The sequence below is a fragment of the Hippoglossus hippoglossus genome, chromosome 21 (genome assembly GCF_009819705.1).
Source record: "Hippoglossus hippoglossus isolate fHipHip1 chromosome 21, fHipHip1.pri, whole genome shotgun sequence".
Taxonomy (NCBI): Eukaryota; Metazoa; Chordata; class Actinopteri; order Pleuronectiformes; family Pleuronectidae; genus Hippoglossus; species Hippoglossus hippoglossus.
In genome coordinates this window covers 683401-706035 of record NC_047171.1, presented here as the reverse complement: position 1 = coordinate 706035, position 22635 = coordinate 683401, and the positions used below count along the sequence as shown (strand labels likewise).

The 22635-nt window shown below is 46.6% G+C and overlaps 3 protein-coding genes and 1 long non-coding RNA gene across 4 annotated transcripts; 3 read left to right on the top strand and 1 right to left on the bottom strand.

Moving 5' to 3' along the window:
• Nucleotides 1-432: 432 nt before the first annotated feature.
• On the top strand, nucleotides 433-1683 carry LOC117754494. Its single transcript, XR_004612438.1, has 2 exons — nucleotides 433-583; nucleotides 616-1683. It is a non-coding gene; the product is annotated as an uncharacterized LOC117754494 (long non-coding RNA).
• A 477-nt stretch (nucleotides 1684-2160) lies between these two features.
• Nucleotides 2161-6576, bottom strand: si:dkey-69o16.5 (uncharacterized protein LOC100149419 homolog). The gene is made up of 9 exons (XM_034573366.1): nucleotides 6378-6576; nucleotides 6118-6233; nucleotides 5580-5668; nucleotides 5415-5489; nucleotides 5216-5295; nucleotides 4814-4987; nucleotides 2975-3034; nucleotides 2744-2826; nucleotides 2161-2314 (listed from the first exon to the last, which is right to left on the bottom strand). Exons 2-9 carry the CDS (start codon nucleotides 6210-6212, stop codon nucleotides 2236-2238), a joined length of 735 nt encoding a protein of 244 aa, XP_034429257.1. The 5' UTR covers nucleotides 6213-6233; nucleotides 6378-6576; the 3' UTR covers nucleotides 2161-2235.
• Nucleotides 6577-7573: 997 nt separating this feature from the next.
• On the top strand, nucleotides 7574-17897 carry tgfbr2l (transforming growth factor beta receptor-like). Its single transcript, XM_034573363.1, is given in 9 exon segments — nucleotides 7574-7798; nucleotides 11836-11992; nucleotides 12912-13123; nucleotides 13261-13685; nucleotides 13687-14013; nucleotides 16163-16300; nucleotides 16397-16538; nucleotides 16925-17052; nucleotides 17158-17897. Coding segments are annotated over 9 exon segments (1872 nt in total). The 5' UTR covers nucleotides 7574-7743; the 3' UTR covers nucleotides 17446-17897.
• A 1256-nt stretch (nucleotides 17898-19153) lies between these two features.
• lmln (leishmanolysin-like (metallopeptidase M8 family)) lies at nucleotides 19154-22201 on the top strand. Its single transcript, XM_034574292.1, has 9 exons — nucleotides 19154-19162; nucleotides 19253-19308; nucleotides 19638-19680; nucleotides 20211-20314; nucleotides 20497-20527; nucleotides 20828-20910; nucleotides 21142-21259; nucleotides 21649-21827; nucleotides 22012-22201. Exons 1-9 carry the CDS (start codon nucleotides 19154-19156, stop codon nucleotides 22199-22201), a joined length of 813 nt encoding a protein of 270 aa, XP_034430183.1.
• Nucleotides 22202-22635: the final 434 nt, after the last annotated feature.

The following is a 22635-nucleotide window of genomic DNA, read 5'->3' as shown; positions in this document are numbered from 1 at the left end:
ACGTCTGTCATCGACATTCAGGAAGGATTCTCTGATTCTCTGGTGACCTGGTGTCCACTAACCTTTAACCTTCTCTGTGGACATGTTCATCTCAGGGGATCCAAACATCTAGAGGAGCAAACATTTCTCTGGAGATCTGAGGACTTCATCTGCACCTCGTGGCTTGGCCTGATATTTAATTTGCACTTTTTTTCCAAACTCAAGACGATGAATGAGCTGCTTGTGTTTGTTGCCCTGAAAGTCCAGAGCTGCTGATTCAGAAGGACAACTCTGAGCTCCTCAGTGTTTTAAGACCTGGACTCAGACCTCAATCGACTGAGAGATAAATCCATCATCAGAAAATCTATTAAAATGTAATAATGCCGTGTGTCAAAGTGTCTCAGCAGCAACATGAGATCATCAGCAGCAGTTTTCACGTCTCTGGATCAAGATTATTTAGTTTAAAGTGCGTCAGTAATATATCGTCCTCTAGTTTTTCCTGTGTGTGTAACTTCTCCTGTCAGAGCTTCGCTGCTGCGGCTTTCTCACTTTATTTAGTTTTTAATACAGGACAGTGATGATGAGGGATGATTGACAGGAGGCGGTCCGGCCCCTCTCAACACCAAACTGGCAAAGTTTGGTTTTTGTGAGGAGTCATCAGAAAAGTGACTATTTTAATAAACGACCTTCAGCCTCTTAAATCAGAGGTTTTAATGAATTCCTTGATTCAGATTCATTTACGTTGGAAATAATCGTTTATCGCTGCCAAACGTTTGGAAACGTCATGACAACAGGAAGTGAGGTGGGCGGGGTTTAACTAATAGTTACTTACAGTTTTTAGTTTAGCACTGATTTTAAAATAGTATTTTTCTGAATATGTCTGCGGCTCTGCTCAGAACGACATCGACTGAAAACAGCTGGTTATTTAACGTGTGTCTGAGTGTGTGTGTGAAAGTATTAGAAAGAAAACACAAACTTTGCTATAACTTCACCCATATTGGGTTCAAATAATGAACTAATGTTTAAAGTTGTTCATAAGAAGAACATATAAGAATAAGAATCAGTCCACAGGAACATTAGTGTTTTAGTTTCAGCAGCAGAAAGAAACGAGGCATTAAAGTGAACTCCCAGAATTCCTCCGGAGACCGAACCTGACGTCGGAGTTTCACTTCCTGTCTGTTGAACTCTGAGTGGAATCTGCTGTCTCCACTGGAGGAAATGGATTTTCTGTTTTAGACTAACGAGCTTTGCAGAGATGACGTTTTATTGTGTTAGATGGAAACAGGTTTATCTTGACTTTACTGCACTGATCTAACTTTAAACAGGTTCTAAGGACGTCTGGGTTTATTCCTTTTCGTTCTGACGAACTGACCGGACTGGACTTCACTCAACAGATTCTTCTTTTATAGTATTTTTCTGCCTTATTTGATTTACTCACTGTTGATGACCTGAGGCTTTTTACAAAAGATTGAGCAACAAGCTGAGGGTTGAGGTTTGAGAAGTGACTGAACGTGTTGATGTGAGTCGGATCTGCAGCGTCTCTTTCTACTCTTTTATATTTAACACCACTGTTTCTCTTCCTCTGCCGTGACAACATGTTTTAGGGGTTTTTTGATGTATCTATTCTTTCACCTAGAGACTAAAATAACTTTGACACAGATGATTTCACCTTTAGAATGAAATAAACTGATTTGTTCACATTTGGCTCGGTGTCACGTCTCGTCTTGTTAACTGTGCTTCTTTAACTCGATGATGCATTCACACCACGGACCGTCTGACTCGCCCCCTGGTGGCTGATGGTTGCTCTGCTTCAGAATCTGTAGCTGAGACGAGGAGGTTCAGACCAAATAAATCTGTTTATAAATAAAGACGAAGACACGTCTCCACTTCCTCCAGAAAAGATATCTCAGACACGAACGCTGCCATCTTGTGGTGATGATGTCATTTCACCAGTCATTGAATATGACTTATTAAAACCAAACCCCAGAAACACTTTGAGTCTGCTAACATGGAGGAGGAGGGGTTGTGACCTATACTGCAGCCAGCCACCAGGGGGTGATCTACATGAATTGGCTTCACTTTAGCAGAGCTGTCATGTCGTCCATCTTAATTCAGTCTATAACGTGAATGAAAACATTAAAGTTCACAGCAGCCGTCACGTCAAACTTCAATCGACACAGACAACGATGTTTCTTTAAATCATTTATTGTGATTCAAGCAGAAGGATCAGTGAAGAAGAAGAGACGATCTGTGGCATCAGGAGGACGAAGGGCCGCCGTCCGTCAGCAGGAAGCTCAGGTCGCTGCCGGGGTCGTACTCCACCGAGGGTCGTCCCCTGAAACAACCAATCAAATCACAGGGACACGGGTTCATGAGGACTGTTCAATTCCAGAGGGTCAAAGTGCCCATAAGCAAGGCACTAAACCCCCGAACAATGAGGAATCCAAGCAATAAACACCATCATGCATTTTCAGTGAAGACGTCATGTTGGTCATAAACCTGCAACAGTTTCATAATCACCAGCGAAGAGAACATGAGCCGAGTTGAGTCTGAAAGTGATTTTGCTGATGAGCTGAGTTTATCTTGGTCTATAGAGAATCTATAAAGAGAAGTGAGTGTTCAGGGGGTTTCCGACGTCTCCTGGTTCCTCTGGTTCCTCTGGTTCCTGCTCACTTCAGTGGAGCGGATCTCACACTCCTGTACGTTTGAATCTCCTTCATGTGGGTCCTGCTTCCTACAGACAGAACTGATATGTGAGGTTTACCTGCTGAAGAGTTTGGCCTTAGTGGTTCCCAGTAGTGTGGCTCTGTTTCCCTCCACCAGCAGCATGGACCCTTCTCTCAGAGCCTAAAACACAAAGTTCAACAGACGCAGACGTTCCTGTGGTTGGTGCAAAACAATGAAGTCATGTGAATCCACGTTTCCTTCATGTTCCGACCTGAGGAAACATGTAGAAGAACCTTGAGTCTGGTTCCTCTGGACTCAAACCACTCACCAGGACTTGAGGTGTGTCGGGTTCTTCGTGGTACTGAGTGATCCTCTGCTCTCTGGTTTCCTGTTCAAGACAAAGAAGAATTAACAGAAACCATCTTTATATTCAAATGTATTTTAACTATGACCTATACTGCAGCCAGCCACCAGGGGGCACTCAAGACATTTTGGCTTCACTTTTGGGAGTCGTCAATGTCGTCCATCTTTATTCACAGTCCAACAACTTTTTATCAAATTTCGATTCAGGGTTGAATATGAAGAGAAGAGTTTTCATTTTGATCGGGTTAGTGTTTAAAGAAGTAAAGAACTTTGTCAGACATGCGTACGTCGTCATTCGTCTACCTTTACCTCTTCTTCTTCTACTGTTTAATTCTGTCTCTACTTCCTGTGATTGGTCAGTCCAAACTATCCAACAAAGTGTTTTCACTCTGGAACAGAACCAGGTTCAGTCTGATCCAGACCCAGAACTCCTCTTGGTCTGAGGAACCTTTCACACCTGATGTTCAGGACTGAACTGAAGAGTCTGAAGCTCTGAACCTAACGAGGCAGATATTTATCACATCCAGATCAGACTCTGAAGACAAAGTCCATCAGTGCAGCATCACTATCAGCTGCAGTTTACAGCCGGAGAGACTTTGAACTGATTATAGTCTCAAATAAAACCATGATAACTAAAGATGAATGAATGAACGAGTTGAGTAACACGTTCTAGAGATGATGTAACTGTGACCAGAGTCAAAGGTTTCTCCTCTGAAACAATGACCCTGTTCTCATATCTCACTTCAGTCTCACTGCTTCATTTCCTGTGGAAACTGCAGATTAAATATGAGACATAACACAAAAATCTTCTGACAAAATGAAGTTTTATATGAGTTACTTACAATTTACAACATAAATGATTTATAATTCAAGTTTATAATAAATGTTGACGATGATGAATTCTGTAAAAAGGTGAGTGAGACGTCTTTCCCCTGAAAAGGAACTTATAACAACCACAGGTAGAAAACCTTGTTTCCTGCAGCTTCCTCCTACAGTTCAGTTTATTCTCTGAAGTTAAATTGATTTTCTCTTTGTTTTAGTAACAGATGCATTTGGTGAAAGTTCACCGAGCGGCTCAGTGAGTGACGAGCCTCTCCGGCCCCTCACCGGCCCCTCTCCGGCCCCTCACCGGCCCCTCTCCGGCCCCTCTCCGGCCCCTCACCGGCCCCTCACCGGCCCCTCTCCGGCCCCTCACCGGCCCCTCACCGGCCCCTCACCGGCCCCTCTCCGGCCCCTCTCCGGCCCCTCACCGGCCCCTCGCCGGCCCCTCACCGGCCCCTCACCGGCCCCTCACCGGCCCCTCTCCGGCCCCTCACCGGCCCCTCTCCGGCCCCTCACCGGCCCCTCTCCGGCCCCTCTCCGGCCCCTCACCGGCCCCTCGCCGGCACCTCACCGGCCCCTCTCCGGCCCCTCACCGGCCCCTCACCGGCCCCTCTCCGGCCCCTCTCCGGCCCCTCACCGGCCCCTCTCCGGCCCCTCTCCGGCCCCTCACCGGCCCCTCTCCGGCCCCTCACCGGCCCCTCGCCGGCCCCTCACCGGCCCCTCTCCGGCCCCTCTCCGGCCCCTCACCGGCCCCTCGCCGGCCCCTCACCGGCCCCTCTCCGGCCCCTCACCGGCCCCTCACCGGCCCCTCTCCGGCCCCTCTCCGGCCCCTCACCGGCCCCTCTCCGGCCCCTCACCGGCCCCTCACCGGCCCCTCACCGGCCCCTCTCCGGCCCCTCTCCGGCCCCTCTCCGGCCCCTCTCCGGCCCCTCACCGGCCCCTCACCGGCCCCTCACCGGCCCCTTGTCTGCTTCGGACTCACCCCCATGTGGCGGCTGCCGGGGTCGGGGTCCAGGTAGTGAGGGTTGATGTTGAAAGGCACGAGGCCGATGGCGGAGAAGGACGGAGGGAAGACGATGGGCATGTCGTTGGTGGTGCTGATGCTGACGGTGGCCACGTTGGTGCCGGCGCTGGAGCCCATGTAGGGGACGCCATCCTGAAGGGAGGGGGGGGGTTACAATGAGGAGGGAAGAAGGACAGAAGGTGCCACTTCTGGTTCCTCCCTGCAGACGCTACATCAAAACAACATCTTGTCCTGGTTCTTGTTCAGGAAATGAAATGTAGGATTTTATCTCTGTGCTCGAAACAAAGTGAAACTCCAGTTCGACCAGTTTCTTTCTAAACTGTTTCACAACTTCTCAACTTTCAGGAGATGTCGACTCACCTCCAACACCCGTCTCCTGATCTCCGACACCACCTTGTTGTCATAGAGACTCTTCAGCAGCCGGAAGGTGTTCCCTCCTCCTGTAGAGACACGTCACATGACCCAGAGTCAAGGAGTGAGAAGGAGACAGTGAGGACACAGTGGGAGGACAGAGGAGAACAAACAGGAGGAAAGGAGGAAGTGGACGCTGTCTCCTCACCGATGAAGAAGCCCTCGGCCTTCCTGACGGCCTCCACAGGGTCCGAGGCCTCGTGGATACTTTCCAGCTCATAACCTGCAGAGGATGTCACACGAGGACATTTGTCTCTGCTCAGCAACTCTGATATTCAAGATAAAAAATGAAACAGTGATGAACAGAACTCACCCAGAGTCTTGAACTTGTCTCGGGCAGTTCTGGTGTAGGCGTCTCTGTCGTGCAGAGCGTAAGGAACAAACAGAACCGACTTCACGTCTCTGAAATTCACAGGAAACATTCACCGTGATTCCCTGATTCAACACTACAGCTTCTACGTGTGAGACCTTCAGCTGATGTTTGACTCACTGTCCCACGTCCACAGACTTCCTGTCCTCTGAAGGTAACGAGGAGCTGAAGTCTGCGGTGGACAGTGAGTGAAACTTCACCCTGAACGTCCTCTAACACGTCTCCAGGCCCAGAGACAACCACTGGGACAGAAGCAGCATGGGACACTAGGTGGCGTCATGAGTCATGATAGACACACACGTGGATTTTTTATAAACGTGAAAATAAAAGTGATTTTAAAACCAAAAGGAATGTTTTTTTATATAATTTAGTTTAAAGCTAAAAACACATTGAAGTATTCAGTGTCTCTTTAAATATATTTACTCTCTAATATACTTCAGTTACTTCAGTTACTTCAGTACATGTAAATACAAACACTTACTTTCCGAAGAAGACAGAGATGTTGTCCTGACAGTGTCCCAGGTACCCACTACCGTGGAGGGTGGAGTTGGACACGAGCAGGAGTCTCCTCTTCATCTCAGGACACAACCAGGGACAACCAGGGACAACCAGAGACAACCAGGGTCAACCAGGAGACAAACAGGAGACAACCAGAGACAACCAGGGTCAACCAGGAGACAAACAGGAGACAACCAGAGACAACCAGGGTCAACCAGGAGACAAACAGGAAACAAGTACAGAGACAACCAGAGACAACCAGGAAACAACCAGGGTCAAACAGGAGACAAACAGGAGACAACCAGGAGACAAGTACAGAGACAAACAGGAGACAACTTGGACTCAGAGTTGAGCTGGCTCCCGCTGACAGGAGGTATCACTCCGCCTCGATCTCTCTCTACTTTTAACTTGTTGTTTGGACTCGTCTTTATTATATACTTCCTTTTCCTCTTCTCTACGACCCTTTCAGAATAAAAGCTTCTTTATATTTTTCATTTATAATACAGTATTCCGACTTTATTCTTGAAATATTGTTATACATCACTAATATTAAATATCAACATATAATAATGATAATTAATGATCCGTTTATAGTAATAACAATAGTATTAGTATTATAAACATCACTATTAAATATAATAATATTAATGACTGGTAGTGACGTCATAAATCCTGTGTTAAACTCACATTTTAAGATGAAGTGTGACACTGTGACTGTGTGCGTGCGTGTGTGTGTGTGTGTGTGCGTGTGTGTGTGTGTGTGAGTGTGTGAGTGTGTGTGTGTGTGTGTGAGTGTGTGTGTGCGCGTGTGTGTGTGTGTGTGTGTGTGTGTGTGCGTGTGTGTGTGTGTGTGAGTGTGTGTGTGCGCGTGTGTGTGTGTGTGTGTGTGTGTGTGTGAGTGTGTGTGTGCGCGTGTGTGTGTGTGTGTGTGTGAGTGTGTGTGTGTGTGTGTGTGTGTGAGTGTGTGTGTGTGTGTGTGTGTGTGTGTGTGTGTGTGTGTGTGTGTGTGTGTGGTTTCATTCTAACCAGACTAATGAGCTGGAATAAGCCTGTTAGAGGGAGGAAAGGGGGCGGAGCTAACGAGAGGATGTACCCTGAGCAGCTGTTCCAGATGTTCACACCTCAGCTTTAAGAGAAACCTTCGATTAACGCAGCAAAGGTCAAAGGTCACTGTGACCTCACATGTCTGTGTCTCATTTTGACTCAAAGGTGAAATGATTGGGTTGCAGAGGTTAGAGGTCACAGTGACGTCATAAGAATGGGAAATAGACAGAAGCCTCTGATTGGTGATTCTTGGTTCATTAGACTTTTCGGACTCATTCACATTTATTTAAAAGTTTGTTTTCATTCTTCTGTGAATGTTTAAAGAAAAGAAAGAAGAAGTTTGTCAGAATCTAAAGTTTCAAATGTTCCTTCGGAATCGAACCTTTAATGAAATGAGAGTTTTCCTCCTGTTTTGAAATCTAACGCCTGTTAAAGTGGCGGTGGGCGGTGCTAAACCACATCTGGATGAAAAACATCTGGACCCTCTGAGCTCCGGACCGACCGACTCACCGACTCACGGACTGACCGAGACCCAGCGTCCTTCTCCGGCTCGCTCTGCCCGCTGATGATGGCTCGGTGCCGGACGTTGTGGACCGGGATCCTCGTCCTCATGACCGCCCGTGAGTGCGACCCGATCTCCGGGCTTTTTCTCTCTCTGCTCCCCGGAGCTGTTCGGAGGGGCCGGGGCCGAGGGGAGGCGGGATGGAGCGGGGGAGAGATCCGGTATTTAGATCCTCTATTTTACTACAACAGTCAGTAAGTGTACTGCGATACAAGTAATACTACTGCGATACAAGTAATACTACTGAGATACAAGTAATACTACTGAGATACAAGTAATGTTACAGGACAAGTAACAATACTGTAATACTACTGTGATACAAGTAATACTACTGTGATACAAGTAATACTACTGTGATACAAGTAATACTACTGAGATACAAGTAATACTACTGAGATACAAGTAATGTTACAGGACAAGTAACAATACTGTAATACTACTGTGATACAAGTAATACTCCTGAGATACAAGTAATGTTACTGGACAAGTAACAATACTGTAATACTACTGCAATACAAGTAATACTACTGAGATACAAGTAATGTTACAGGACAAGTAACAATACTGTAATACTACTGTGATACAAGTAATACTACTGTGATACAAGTAATACTACTGTGATACAAGTAATACTACTGAGATACAAGTAATACTACTGTGATACAAGTAATGCTACAGAACAAGTAACAATACTGTGATACAAATAATAATACTGTGATACAAGTAATAATACTGTGATACAAGTAATACTACTGAGATGCAAGTAATAATACAGAACAAGTAATAATACTGTAATACTACTGTGATACAAGTAATACTACTGAGATACAAGTAATACTACTGAGATACAAGTAATAATACAGAACAAGTAACAATACTTTAATACAGGTAATAATACTGTAATACAAGTAATACTACTGTGATACAAGTAATACTACTGAGATACAAGTAATAATACAGAACAAGTAATAATACTTTAATACAGGTAATGCTACTGAGATACAAGTAATACTACTGTGATACAAGTAATACTACTGTGATACAAGTAATACTACTGTGATACAAGTAATGCTACAGAACAAGTAACAATACTGTGATACAAATAATAATACTGTGATACAAGTAATAATACTGTGATACAAGTAATACTACTGAGATACAAGTAATAATACAGAACAAGTAATAATACTTTAATACAAGTAATGCTACTGAGATACAAGTAATACTACTGTGATACAAGTAATACTACTGTGATACAAGTAATACTACTGTGATACAAGTAATACTACTGTGATACAAGTAATACTACTGAGATACAAGTAATACTACTGTGATACAAGTAATGCTACAGAACAAGTAACAATACTGCGATACAAATAATAATACTGCGATACAAATAATAATACTACGATACAAGTAATAATACTGTGATACAAGAATTACTATTTTGTTTGTTTGTTTGTTTGTTTCTGAGTAGAAACAGAACCAGAACATTTAAGTGCTGCCCACCAAATTAAATATTTAAGTATTTAAGCATCAATCATCAGTGTGTGTGTGTGTGTGTGTGTGTGATCAGGAAGTAGAGTCAGTTCAATCGTTCATGTTTACGCCAGTATTATGATTATTATGATTGTTACTATTATTATTATTATTATTATTACTATTATTATTATTACTATTATTATTATTATTATTATTATGATCATAAGCTCAGGTCAAGATAATATGTGAACTCTTCAGAATGATGGAGCCCAGTGGACTCTACTCAGAACTTTGTCTGTGTCCAAACTTCATGAGATGAGATGTTTCCCACCACGGACTCGATGAACTTCATGGAGACCAACGTAGTATTTTTAGGTTCTGATGAAGTTGTTGTTGCTGTGGACGAATATTAATCAGCTGCTTTGACCTCCTGTTGTTCATGAACTGAGAGAGAGAGAAAAGAAGATTATCTCACATCCAACAAAGAGCGAGTGCATCTGAGACGTCTTTGTGAATAGCTACACACACACAAACACACACACAAACACACAGACACACACACAGACACACACACAGGCGTCTTGGCGTTGTCTTGAGATGTTGGAGAGGACAGAGACTGGCACTGAAAGAGTGTGTTTATGTGTGAGACTTTCATTTGTGCAAGTGAGGACAGTGATGTGACGTGGCCTCACACACACACACACACACACGCACACAGACAGACACACACTCTATTCATCAACACAGCTGAGGATGTGGTTCCATATATAAAAAGCATCAGTTCTTAATACGTGCTGACTTCTCAGGACTGTTTGTCATTTAAGTCAATAAGTGATTTTTAAATCTCAGCAGCAGCAGGTTGTCGGGTCCCGACTCGTTCAAACAGGAACATGTGGGAACATCCAGGCGAGGGGCGGAGCCTGTAGAGGGGCGGAGCCTGTAGAGCAGCAGGAGGCCGGACATGACGTATAAACTCTGCTGTGGAAAGATCAGTGTTGTTGTTCACAGCTCATCCACACCGGCGTCGGCCCTCATCACCAGAAGGAGAAGATCCAGAACATGTCCAGAGACACTGACTCAGACATTTGTTCTCACACACAGAACCTGCAGAACATGTGAGGAACATGTGAGGAACATGTCAGGAACACATGAGGAACATGTCAGGAGATCTGAAAACAGTTTCTGAGTAACATTGTCTTTATCATTTTTCTGTCAACACTGGCGATGTGGTCGTCGTGTTTTTACGTTACCAATCAAACAGGTTCAATTTTCACCTCACCAAAACTAGGCTAGCAGTTTCCACCTGTTTCCAGTCTTTATGCTAAGCTAACCATCTTAATGCTCTGACATGACAGTGGAGACGCAACGTTTACACACAGCAAAAGAAAACTCACACTTCAGACGTGATGCAAATATGTGCTGATCTTAAATCATCTGGTGTGTGTGTGTGTGTGTGTGTGTGTGTGTGTGTGTGTGTGTGTGTGTGTGTGTGTGTGTGTGTGTGTGTGTGTGTGTGGTTGCAATAGGGAGGGCCTCCTCCTCCCAGCAGCTCGTCGTGCTGAGATTTCCCATGAGCCTTTGAGGGTGGAGTGTTGGATACTAACTTGGCTCAGAGAGCAGCTCACTTCTGGCTTCAATTTATTCCTGGAGACACACACACACACACACACACACACACACACACACACATGTTTGTACTTCTATCTTAGTGAGGACACTCGTTGACATATACATTCCCCCAACTCGAACCTAAACCTGATTCTAACCCAAAAAACAAGTCTCAACCCTCAAATAGTCCATTGAAGAAGTGAGGACCAGACACAATGTCCTCACTATGATGGTATTGAACCAAAATTGCCCTCACAAACACACACACACACACACACATACACACACACACACACACACACACTCCTCCAGCTCTTTAAGTTTTTCTTCCTCCTTTGTCTCCAGCTCTGTTTGGAAGAAACATCTGGATCAACTTCTACTCTGTGTGTGTGTGTGTGTGTGTGTGTGTGTGTGTGTGTGTGTGTGTGTGTGTGTGTGTGTGTGTCTGTGTGTGTGTGTCTGTGTGTCTGTGTGAGTGTACTCTACAGAAAAAAGCACACAACATAGACACACAGCATAAAGTAGATAAACACAAATACTAAAGTGCACAACAACAGAAAAACAAAGAGGAGTTTTGAGTTGTGTGTTTTCAGAGCCGTGCTTCGGAGGGACACGCCCATTTCCTGTCGCTGAGCAGAGGGAGTTCCAGCCCGAGAGTCTCACTCATTATTTCTCTGCTAATATTTGAATGAAGTGTTTAACACGAATCTCATGTGGCCACTTCCATGAGATGTTCATGTGTAGGACTTGGTGTCATCTGGAGAAACACGTCGGCCTCCTGATGGCGACATAAAGACTCTTTAACTAAGATTCTTAGTTTCAGCTGATTAATGAACACTGAGGTTTAAACGTCATGATGAAGGTTAAATTATATTTCTGATTATTGATCCTCCTGAATCAAAACAAATGATCTCTACTTTCATCAGCATGGTCTGAATCAACTTGTAACTTGAACCTCCTGCTGTTGTTTGGATCTCGTTTCATGTCTCTTTGTCCCCACCTCAGGTCTCCCTGCTGGCGTCCAGTCCGTCAGCCACCTGAGCTTCAACCTGTGTAAGTGGTGCGAGGCGTCCAGTCCCGTGTGCAAGGACAGCGTCTGCATCAGTAACTGCAGCCTGTCGTCCTTCTGCACCGCCATCGAAGAAATCTGCATCGCTATATGGTGAGAGGACTCGAACCCTTTCCTCCTTCTAGTCAGAGCAGGAGCTCCATAACTGATTCAAACCATGTTCAGTGTTTCCAGACACAGAGACGGCTTTATTTTATTCTATTTCATTTAATTTCTTTTACATTTTTTTCTTTTCTTTTCTTTTCTTTCATTTTAATGTTCTTCTAAGCCTGAGAAGTTAGAACACGAGTTTTACAGAAATCGTAATAAATTATTTTTAATATTTACAATTTTCCACAATCAATAAGTAAACCCTTTAATAATTCCAAAATAAATAACAACATTTAAAGTCTGTTTGAATTTAGGACAAAGTAATAAATAGAAGCTGCAGGAGAAGAGAAACCAGATGATCAGTTGTTTCCTCAGAGAACGTGTGACGACCCTCACTGACCCAGAACTTTCTTCAGGAGTGGAAACTTGAGTCTTTTGTTTGGATAACAGCGTTAGGTCAGGACACGCCCCTCCACCGCACACTCACCGCACCCTCTCATTTCCTGTGCACGTCAGCCCCCCCCCCCCCCCCTCCCAGTGCTCTGCTGGAAACCAGTGATAAGAGAGAAGTGACGGAAGGACACTGGTTCATTCAGGTCAGAGTTCGTTGGCTGTAAACACGAGCGCTAACAAAGTGTTTGAGTTTCATGAGAACCCACAAACCACTACAGACTCAGGCCAGTAGGTGGCGATGAAGTGTACATGAAGGATCCATCCAACACCAGAGAAGAACGTTGGGAGCTCAGTGAGAGGCAGATCTAGATTCAGCTGCTAACTTGTAATTAGACGCAGCTGAGTAGAGAATCTGGTTCGTTACGTTGTTGATGTCGTTCTCAGATCAGCTGTCATGTTTTCTCCTCGGGTGCATTAAAGGAATAAAATGAAACGTCTCCACATTAAAGTTTGATTTTCACCTGTTCAGGAGGAAGAGCAACGACACAATGACAGTGAACACCATGTGTCACCATCCTAGTCTGCCACTAGAGGGCGTGGACCCTGCCCTGCTGCTGAACTTCACCTCAAGAGAATGTCACATGGTCCCACAGCCGACTGACGACGGAGCCATGATGGTCTGTGGTTGTCAGGGGGAACACGAGTGTAACGACAAACTGATCTTCAACAAGGGAGCCAATGGTGAGGGGGGGAGGGATGGATCATGGATGATGGATGATGGATGATGGATGGATGATGGATGATGGATGATGGATGGATGATGGATGGATGATGGATGATGGATGGATGTATAATGTCTTCTGTCTGTGGTGCTGCAGGTTTCTTTAAGCTGCAGAGTAAAGACGTGATCCCGGTGGTGGTGGTGAGTCTGGTTCCTCCGGTCCTTGTGGCCATAGTGGCCACTGCTGCCTTCTACTTCTACCGCACACACCGCCCTGACAAACCCGGCCCTCCTGCACGCCCCGACTGGAGCACCAAGCGCACCCCGGAGTTCTATCAGGCTCTGGACCTGCCGTGTGGGGGCGGAGGGGCTCGGGCGGGTGGTGCAGGAGGCCTGACGGGTCCCGGGTGTGAAAGGGATCATTCCAACGGCAAAGTGGGATCTTTTGACAGTGACATCATCAGTGCCCTCACAGATTGGCATGGCCGACTGTCTGAACCGCTGCCGATCAAACTGGAGGTCCTGGTGGGGAAGGGCCGCTTTGCAGAGGTGTGGAGGGCCCGTCTGCTGCAGGGTGTGAGGGGGGGGGGTCAACAGTTATGAAACAGTGGCAGTGAAGGTGTTCCCAGCCATAGAGTACGTCTCATGGAGAAACGAGTGCTGCATCTTCACAGACCCCAAACTGGAGCATGGCAACGTGGTTCGATTCCTGGCAGCTGAAGAGAGGGGTCTGCCCGGTCCCACGCTCAGACAGTACTGGCTGGTTTTGGCCTATCACAGCCTCGGGAACCTTCAGGACTTCATCACAGAAAACATCCTGAGCTGGGAGGAGCTTGTTGCCATGGCCGGGAGTGTTGCTAAAGGGTTAGCTCATCTCCACAGTGACACGACACCCAGCGGGATTCCAAAGGTAAAAGTACAATCTCTAGAAATGAGCTTTATCATAAAACACACATCACTGCACAGTTAGCCTCAGGGGAATGTTTTCAAAGTAGATGAGATGAGATGAGATGAGAGGAGATGAGAGGAGAGGAGAGGAGATGAGAGGAGAGGAGATGAGATGAGATGAGATGAGAGGAGATGAGAGGAGAGGAGATGAGAGGAGATGAGAGGAGAGGAGAGGAGAGGAGATGAGATGAGAGGAGATGAGAGGAGAGGAGAGGAGATGAGAGGAGAGGAGATGAGAGGAGATGAGATGAGATGAGAGGAGATGAGATGAGATGAGATGAGAGGAGAGGAGAGGAGATGAGATGAGATGAGAGGAGATGAGAGGAGAGGAGATGAGATGAGAGGAGAGGAGAGGAGAGGAGAGGAGATGAGAGGAGATGAGAGGAAATGAGAGGAGAGGAGAGGAGATGAGATGAGATGAGATGAGATGAGAGGAGATGAGATGAGAGGAGATGAGATGAGATGAGAGGAGAGGAGATGAGATGAGAGGAGAGGAGATGAGAGGAGAGGAGAGGAGATGAGATGAGATGAGAGGAGATGAGATGAGATGAGAGGAGAGGAGATGAGATGAGATGAGATGAGAGGAGATGAGATGAGAGGAGATGAGAGGAGAGGAGATGAGATGAGAGGAGAGGAGAGGAGAGGAGATGAGATGAGATGAGAGGAGAGGAGAGGAGATGAGATGAGAGGAGAGGAGAGGAGATGAGAGGAGATGAGAGGAGATGAGATGAGATGAGATGAGAGGAGATGAGATGAGATGAGAGGAGAGGAGATGAGATGAGATGAGAGGAGAGGAGATGAGATGAGAGGAGAGGAGAGGAGATGAGAGGAGATGAGATGAGAGGAGAGGAGAGGAGAGGAGATGAGAGGAGAGGAGAGGAGATGAGATGAGATGAGAGGAGATGAGATGAGAGGAGAGGAGATGAGATGAGAGGAGATGAGATGAGATGAGATGAGAGGAGATGAGATGAGAGGAGATGAGATGAGAGGAGATGAGATGAGATGAGAGGAGATGAGATGAGATGAGATGAGATGAGAGGAGAGGAGATGAGAGGAGATGAGAGGAGAGGAGATGAGATGAGATGAGAGGAGATGAGATGAGAGGAGATGAGATGAGAGGAGAGGAGAGGAGAGGAGATGAGATGAGAGGAGAGGAGAGGAGAGGAGAGGAGATGAGAGGAGATGAGAGGAGAGGAGATGAGAGGAGATGAGAGGAGAGGAGAGGAGATGAGATGAGATGAGAGGAGAGGAGAGGAGATGAGAGGAGATGAGAGGAGAGGAGAGGAGAGGAGAGGAGATGAGATGAGAGGAGATGAGATGAGAGGAGAGGAGAGGAGATGAGAGGAGAGGAGAGGAGATGAGATGAGAGGAGATGAGATGAGAGGAGAGGAGAGGAGATGAGATGAGATGAGATGAGAGGAGAGGAGAGGAGATGAGATGAGATGAGAGGAGATGAGATGAGAGGAGAGGAGATGAGAGGAGATGAGAGGAGAGGAGATGAGAGGAGATGAGATGAGAGGAGATGAGAGGAGAGGAGATGAGATGAGATGAGATGAGATGAGAGGAGATGAGAGGAGATGAGAGGAGATGAGAGGAGATGAGATGAGATGAGATGAGATGAGAGGAGATGAGAGAGGAGAGATGAGAGGAGATGAGAGGAGATGAGAGGAGAGGAGAGAGGAGAGATGAGAGGAGATGAGATGAGATGAGATGAGATGAGATGAGAGGAGATGAGAGGAGAGGAGAGAGGAGAGATGAGAGGAGAGGAGAGGAGATGAGAGGAGAGGAGATGAGAGGAGAGGAGAGAGGAGAGAGGAGATGAGATGAGATGAGATGAGAGGAGAGGAGAGGAGATGAGAGGAGATGAGATGAGATGAGATGAGAGGAGATGAGAGGAGAGGAGAGAGGAGAGATGAGAGGAGATGAGATGAGATGAGATGAGATGAGAGGAGATGAGAGGAGAGGAGAGAGGAGAGATGAGAGGAGATGAGATGAGATGAGATGAGAGGAGAGGAGAGGAGAGGAGATGAGATGAGATGAGAGGAGATGAGAGGAGATGAGAACTGTCCCACCTGCAGTTTCACATGAACCTGTTGCCTGTGATGCTGCAGGTGCCGGTCGCCCACCGGGACCTGAAGAGCAGCAACATTGTGATGAAGAGCAGGACGGAGTGCGCTCTGTGTGACTTTGGTCTGGCGTTACGATTGGACCTCGCTCTCACTGTAGACGACTACGCCAACAGTGGACAGGTAAGATGTTTCGGTTTGGTTGTTGCTCATGAAGCAGAACTTGTGTTCGATGTCCTGGTTGTCTTTGATTGGACGTCCCTGTGTCGTCCCTTCCAGGTGGGGACAGCTCGTTACATGGCTCCTGAGGTGCTGGAGTCCAGGGTGAACCTGGAGGACCTGGAGGCCTTTAAACAGATGGATGTTTACTCCATGGCGCTGGTCCTCTGGGAGATGACCTCCCGCTGCCACGCCATCGGAGGTAAGAGCTTTTCTGTTGTGGCAATATTTTCTGACTCTTTAGTGTTTTGTTTGAAAATACAAATCTGTGCGATTAGAGCAGGAGCTAGTTTGGGAAGTCAAGCTTGTATTTCCCAGGATATCAAATTATGTAGGAACAACCTACATAATCCTGTGGGAAGAAGAAGAGACTTGTTGTTCATCTTTATTGAGCATTTTCTATAAAGACGGCTTCATTCAATATTTCCCTGTTTTAACATTAACATCAACAGACCATTTTATATGGAAACGTCTTAATTTATTGAGCTGTAGTCATCGTGCTTCACTGTGTGTGTGTGTGTGTGTGTGTGTGTGTGTGTGTGTGTGTGTGTGTCTGTGTGTGTCTGTGTGTGTGTTGTACTGGTGCAGAGGTGGAGAGCTACGAGCCGGCGTTTGGCTCCAAGGTTTGTGAGCAGCCGTGTGTGGACAGCATGAGGGACCTGGTGCTGAGGGACCGAGGACGACCCGACATCCCGTCGGCCTGGACGCAGCACCAGGTCAGACACAGACACAAAAACAGATGCTCTCATTGCAAACACACACACGTTTGCAGACGACTTGGTTGACATGTTGCCGTCTCACTCTGGTCCTCTGTCCTCTAGGGGATGAACGTCTTCTGCTCCACCATCACTGAGTGCTGGGATCACGACCCGGAGGCCCGACTGACGGCTGACTGTGTGGTGGAGCGCTTCAACGCCCTGCAGGAGGACGAGGAACTGATACCAGAAGCAGTCAGAGACAAGGACGGAGACAGACAAAAGAACTCAGAGACGCCAGAAGACGATCAGATCCACTCCTCCTCCCCGTCCTCCCTCCAGGTTCCTCAGCCACAGACAGACGACACAGAGGTTTCCCATGATTCCCTGGTTCCCAGTGCTTCTGTGGTGTGAGTGCTGATGGGAACAGGCCTCGTGTACAATCTGCTGGCAGAGACACTCAGACTCTTCTGTTGTGTGAAAGTGTGTCATTTTATCGGAGCTGGTCTCCGTGTGTGTGATGGTATAATTCTGTGACTGTGATCATCATCATAACATGTGTCCCACCTCCGGCCCTGCGGAGGACTCTTGTGTCTGGTTAACAACCTGCTCCACAGTTGGTGTTATTTTCAATCACAAAGATGACACAGAGTTATATCCAATGCTTTTGTTTCTGTGATATAAAAATGGAAAAGCAATGCCCTTCTGATCTCAAGGCTCTTTACATAATAAGGTCAACACCTTCAGAATAATAGAGATCCAACAGTTCCCACAATGAGCAGCTCCGACGACTGAGAGACACAAAACTCTGTTGGATGGAAAACACAGAATCTTAATGTTTGTTTGTGATAAAAATAAAATTACAACGTTAAGTCACATGTTCAGTGTGAAGGATTTAGTGACAAGTCCACTTGTTTAGGTTCAAACATTATATCGTCGGAGGTGAAGACTGCAGCTGCTTCCTCTTCGTCTTCTTCTTCTATTGTTTAATTCTGTCTCTACTTCCTGTGATTGGTCCAAAAGTCCAAACAATCCAACAAAGTGTTTTCACTGCAAACCAACAGTTCAGATTGTTTGAATTAACGAGACAAACATCGGACGAAAACATGAATAAATACTTTATATTTCTTGTATATAACTTTCAAAGGAATAATTCAACACTAATGTTGCTGACGTGATGAGGAAACTCTCTTTCTGTACGTTATTCTCAGTTTATTATTGTGATCCAGACAACGTACTGTTCCCTTCCACAAACTTCTTCTTGCAGCTTCAGAGAGGAAACAAATGAAAGAGAAACTGAAAACCACCAAAGCTTAACAACAATGTCTTTAAACTGGTTTGAAATTGGACATAAGTTCTCGTGGTTACCAGTACTTTGTAATATGCTCGGGGTGGGTGCGGGGGTGTTCTATATGACGTGACTCATTTTCTCCACAACAAAGGTTCCAGTAATTACGATGGAAGGACCAACTGTCGAAGTCGCACAATCAGAGATATTGTGTTTATTATTCCTAAAGCTGCCTTCAAATACTTCATCTACACTGACCCCTGCATGAAGCATGAAGAGGAAGATTTAAGTGAATCAGACAAACTGAGAGACGCCTTTCATGAGTCACTTCGACCTCAGAGGGGCTCAGTCTTCATTGAGACTGGACCCTGCACAGCCAATCACAGTCTGACCTCCTCACATCACTTTAATCAGTTACAGTGTGAGGGTCAGAGCGTGGGAACACACACGTCCACAAACCAGCCTGAAGACGGACGAACAAGACTCAGGCTCCAGAAACAGAAGGGGGGGGGGGGGGGGGGGGGGGGGGGGGGGGGGGGGGGGGGGGGGGGGTGGCAGTAGGTGGCAGTAATGCACCTGGACGTTGGTTCCCCCCCCCCCACCAATAAACAGAAGAAAGAAGAAGAAGTGTGTGGATGTGGTTTGGATCATGTTCACTACACTGTTTCCAGATTTTTTTATAGTAAATGAAATCCATACACAAAAGTGAATGTTACTAATAACTTATCAAAGCAACGACGTTTAAACAATTCTGCCCCGAAACAACTGTGTGTGAATCATAGACTGTTAAATGAACTGTGAGTTTTTAGTTTGGTCCATGACCCATCTGCTAACATGGAGGAGGTCAGAGAGAGGACTCCCCCCAGTGGCAGAACGCACTCACTGCACGTCCCGAACCACTCTGCTTCTCTGAGTGACTCATCCTGTTCACAGACGATCTTTGGAGTGGTCCGCCTCCTCGCTCTACGCTGTGAGAGTGAGAGATCTGGGTGAGAGACGATCTTCGGTGCCGGTGCTCTCAGCTGATTCAGAAACATCCTCCGGGACCGGAGCCGCTGTTACCGGACACTTCCCCGGGTACCGGACCCTCCACACGGCCGCTGCTGCCTCTCTTGTCCCGGGTTGAGACGCTGTTTGCGGGGGGGGGGGAGAATGTCCTGATTCCTCATCGAGCGATGAAAGGCTCGAGTTCGGGAAGGGGACCGGACCGGCGGAGGCTCTGTTGAATGCGGGCGGCCGAGCCGCGCTCCTCGGGCCGGACGGAGGATGGAGCTCGGCCGGGCCCTCGTCCTCATCCCTGCTGGCTGTGACCGTGGAGCTGCTCCGGACCTGCAGACAACCGAGTCCCCGCTGCCGACGAGGTGAGCCCCGCTCCGCTAGCTTAGCTCCACCCCAGCTCCGCTAGCCGCGGCTCGGGGTTCTGCGTGGAGCCGCCGCTGCTCCGGCGAAGTGACACCGGGGGAGATGTTCGTGTTTCAGTGAAAGTGACAGAACCGAGCCTGGTTCTGTCGAACGGAGCTTTAACGACTGTTCCTGTACAGTTAGCATTCAGGCTAACATGCTAACAGGAAGATGCTGTCTCTTTAAGGGCCATCTTCAGCCCCGGTTTCCCTAGCTAACAACGGAGAGAACACTTCCGGGGAGATCCTTTCAAAATAAACTTTGTAAACACATTTGTTCTGTATGAAGTTTCTGATTGAAAACCTCTAACTTAACAAACTGTACAGTGATCACCTGATGTTTCTGTGTTTAAAGTGTATATTGATATTACCATCACTGTACAGATTGTATTGTTGAACATTCTACGATTGAAATATTGTAATATACAGAAGTCATTATCTCTCAGAATCCCTGCAGTCTGTGTGTGACCTGTTCTCTGTGTTGTCTCCAGGTCGTCCACCATGTTTACCTGAAGCCGGAGCGCTTGACCAAGAGAAGCTCTCCTGACGACCTTCAGCTGAAGATAAAGATCATCTACGACTACAGCGTTGACCAGTGAGTCCTGCAGCAGCTCCGCTGAAGCTACACTAAAGTAGACACGACACCAGAGCCACATGTTGGACATTCACCGATCTGCAACCCCCGTTAAACATGCTGCAGCCTGAGAGTTTGCATTTCCTCTTTGACCCCAGTGTGATGTTTTCTGTCTCCAGCTCATGTCCTCTTTCTGTCCACAGGCTTCCTGCAGACAAGAGGAGACTGGTGAAGGTGAGCGACACCTGACATCTTGGTGGTTATAGCTTCTCAAACCTTTTCCTTCGTCACACGTGTTGATAAATTCTGTCCCTTTGAGCTTTTGGCTTCTAGTCGAACAGAACTTTGAAGTTATTGCAGATTTAACCCGTCAGATTTGGTTTTTCAGTAACAGGAATATGAACAGTAATATTAACAGTAGAAGTAGCAATGGAGGTTAAAAGAAATACTGTTCACTTGTGGTGATGTCAGACAGATACTGTGTTAGTGCACGTTGACATCACGTGTGTGATGTGTGTGTGTGTGTGTCCTCAGGATAAGCTGTTTCCTCAGGCCATCGACTTCCTGCAGAGGGCGTTCAGTGTGAGGCACAGGGCGGGGCCTGTGCTGCTCAGCAGGTACGAGGTCTCTAACTACACTTCACACACGTAAGAACCAATCACAGGGACAGTGCTGTGCTTCAGTAGCATGTCCGAGCGATTTCGTACAACGTGGTGCAAACGAGCATCAGTGTAACCAGACTCGTTCCACTGAAAACTGTGTGTTTGATTATGGGATGTGGCTCCAGTGCTTCAAGTGAGTAGGTGGATGTTCTGATTTAACGTGTGATTTCTCTGTGTCGTCTCAAGACAATGTGCCACCAACCAGTACCTGAGGAAGAGAGATGACCCTCATCGCTACTGCCAGGACGCCTGTGCAGACGTCACCCGGTGCGGCCCCGTCCTCGTGCCACAGCACCACCTGCAGGTCAGATGATGCATAATGTGATAACGAGACGTTTACAAAAGTCTCAGTTTCTGTTCGTCCAGATTAAAACAGTGCCTCTAAAACCGGAGTAGTGTGGACGCCAGGCGTAAACGAAGCAGCAGTGACAAGTTTGATTTGATTGCAGACATGCTGGCAGCTCCGTGAGTCTGTGCTGAGGAGCTTTGATGCTAATTCTAATTTCAGCAATTGTTCTGTCATTATCCTTGATACTGTTCCGTTACTGCGTAGATATGGTGAAGAGGGGAGGAGGAGAAGAGGCAGCTGGTGAGATAGACAGAAGGAGGTGAAGGCAGAGTAGAATGGTGAAAGAAAGACACAACAGTGACAGGAGCTCATCAAGTTTCTGACCTTTGTTTATTCCCTCTTAGCAATGTAAAGTGTGCAGTGAGTCTGGGAAGTCCTGTGGCCCCTCAGGACCCCCAGACGGCCCCGGAGTGGAGGGGTCTGACTTCGTGCTGTACGTCAGCGGCATCACCACAGAGCGCTGCGGACAGGAGAACATCGTGGCCTACGCTGCCTACTGCCAGCTGGAGGCGGAGCTGGACAGGTGAGGGGGGGGGGGTTTCCTCGACTCAAACTTTTGTTCCAGTTTTTGTTTGAGGATGTTTCTAAGTGTGTGTGTGTGTGTGTGTGTGTGTGTGTGTGTGTGTGTGTGTGTGTGTGTGTGTGTGTGTGTGTGTGTGTGTGTGTGTGTGTGTGTGTGTGTGTGTGTGTGTGTGTGTGTGTGTCAGGCCTATAGCAGGCTACGCCAACCTGTGTCCTGCCATGATCTCGTCTCAGCCTCAGGAGTTCGAGGGGATGCTCTCCACCGTCAAACACGAGATCATTCACGCTCTGGTCAGTGCAGCCGCACTTTTCTTTTTTAAATCTTATGTGATGTCTGTAAGTGAAGAACCAGATGTTAACACGTTTGTTTCTTAACGCTGACTAACCCTGTTAATAAGATGTTTTTAATGACTAATAGACACAAGCAGCTGGGTAATAAGAATAAGTGAACATTCATGTGAAATAGTTTTACTTGAGTAAACAACCTGAGCTCTTACCTCCGTCACTAGTTGACAGTGGTTGATGAAGTACTATAGTAAAATACTACCACATTAACCTTTGTACTTGAGTTAAAGTAAGCACCTGCCTTTAAATATACTCGCATTAAAAGTGCTTATTCCCAAATAATGGTCAAAATGCTGATGTTACCTGCCGGCTCTGATTTTATCAGGTGATCAGTTCCCCTCATGTTATTGTTGTCTTTTTTTTATATATGTATATAAAAACCATGCACATATAGAGTAGAATAGAAAATACACATATATGCAGTGGAGTAATGTGAAAAGTACCTGAGTACCTGTGTGTTGTAA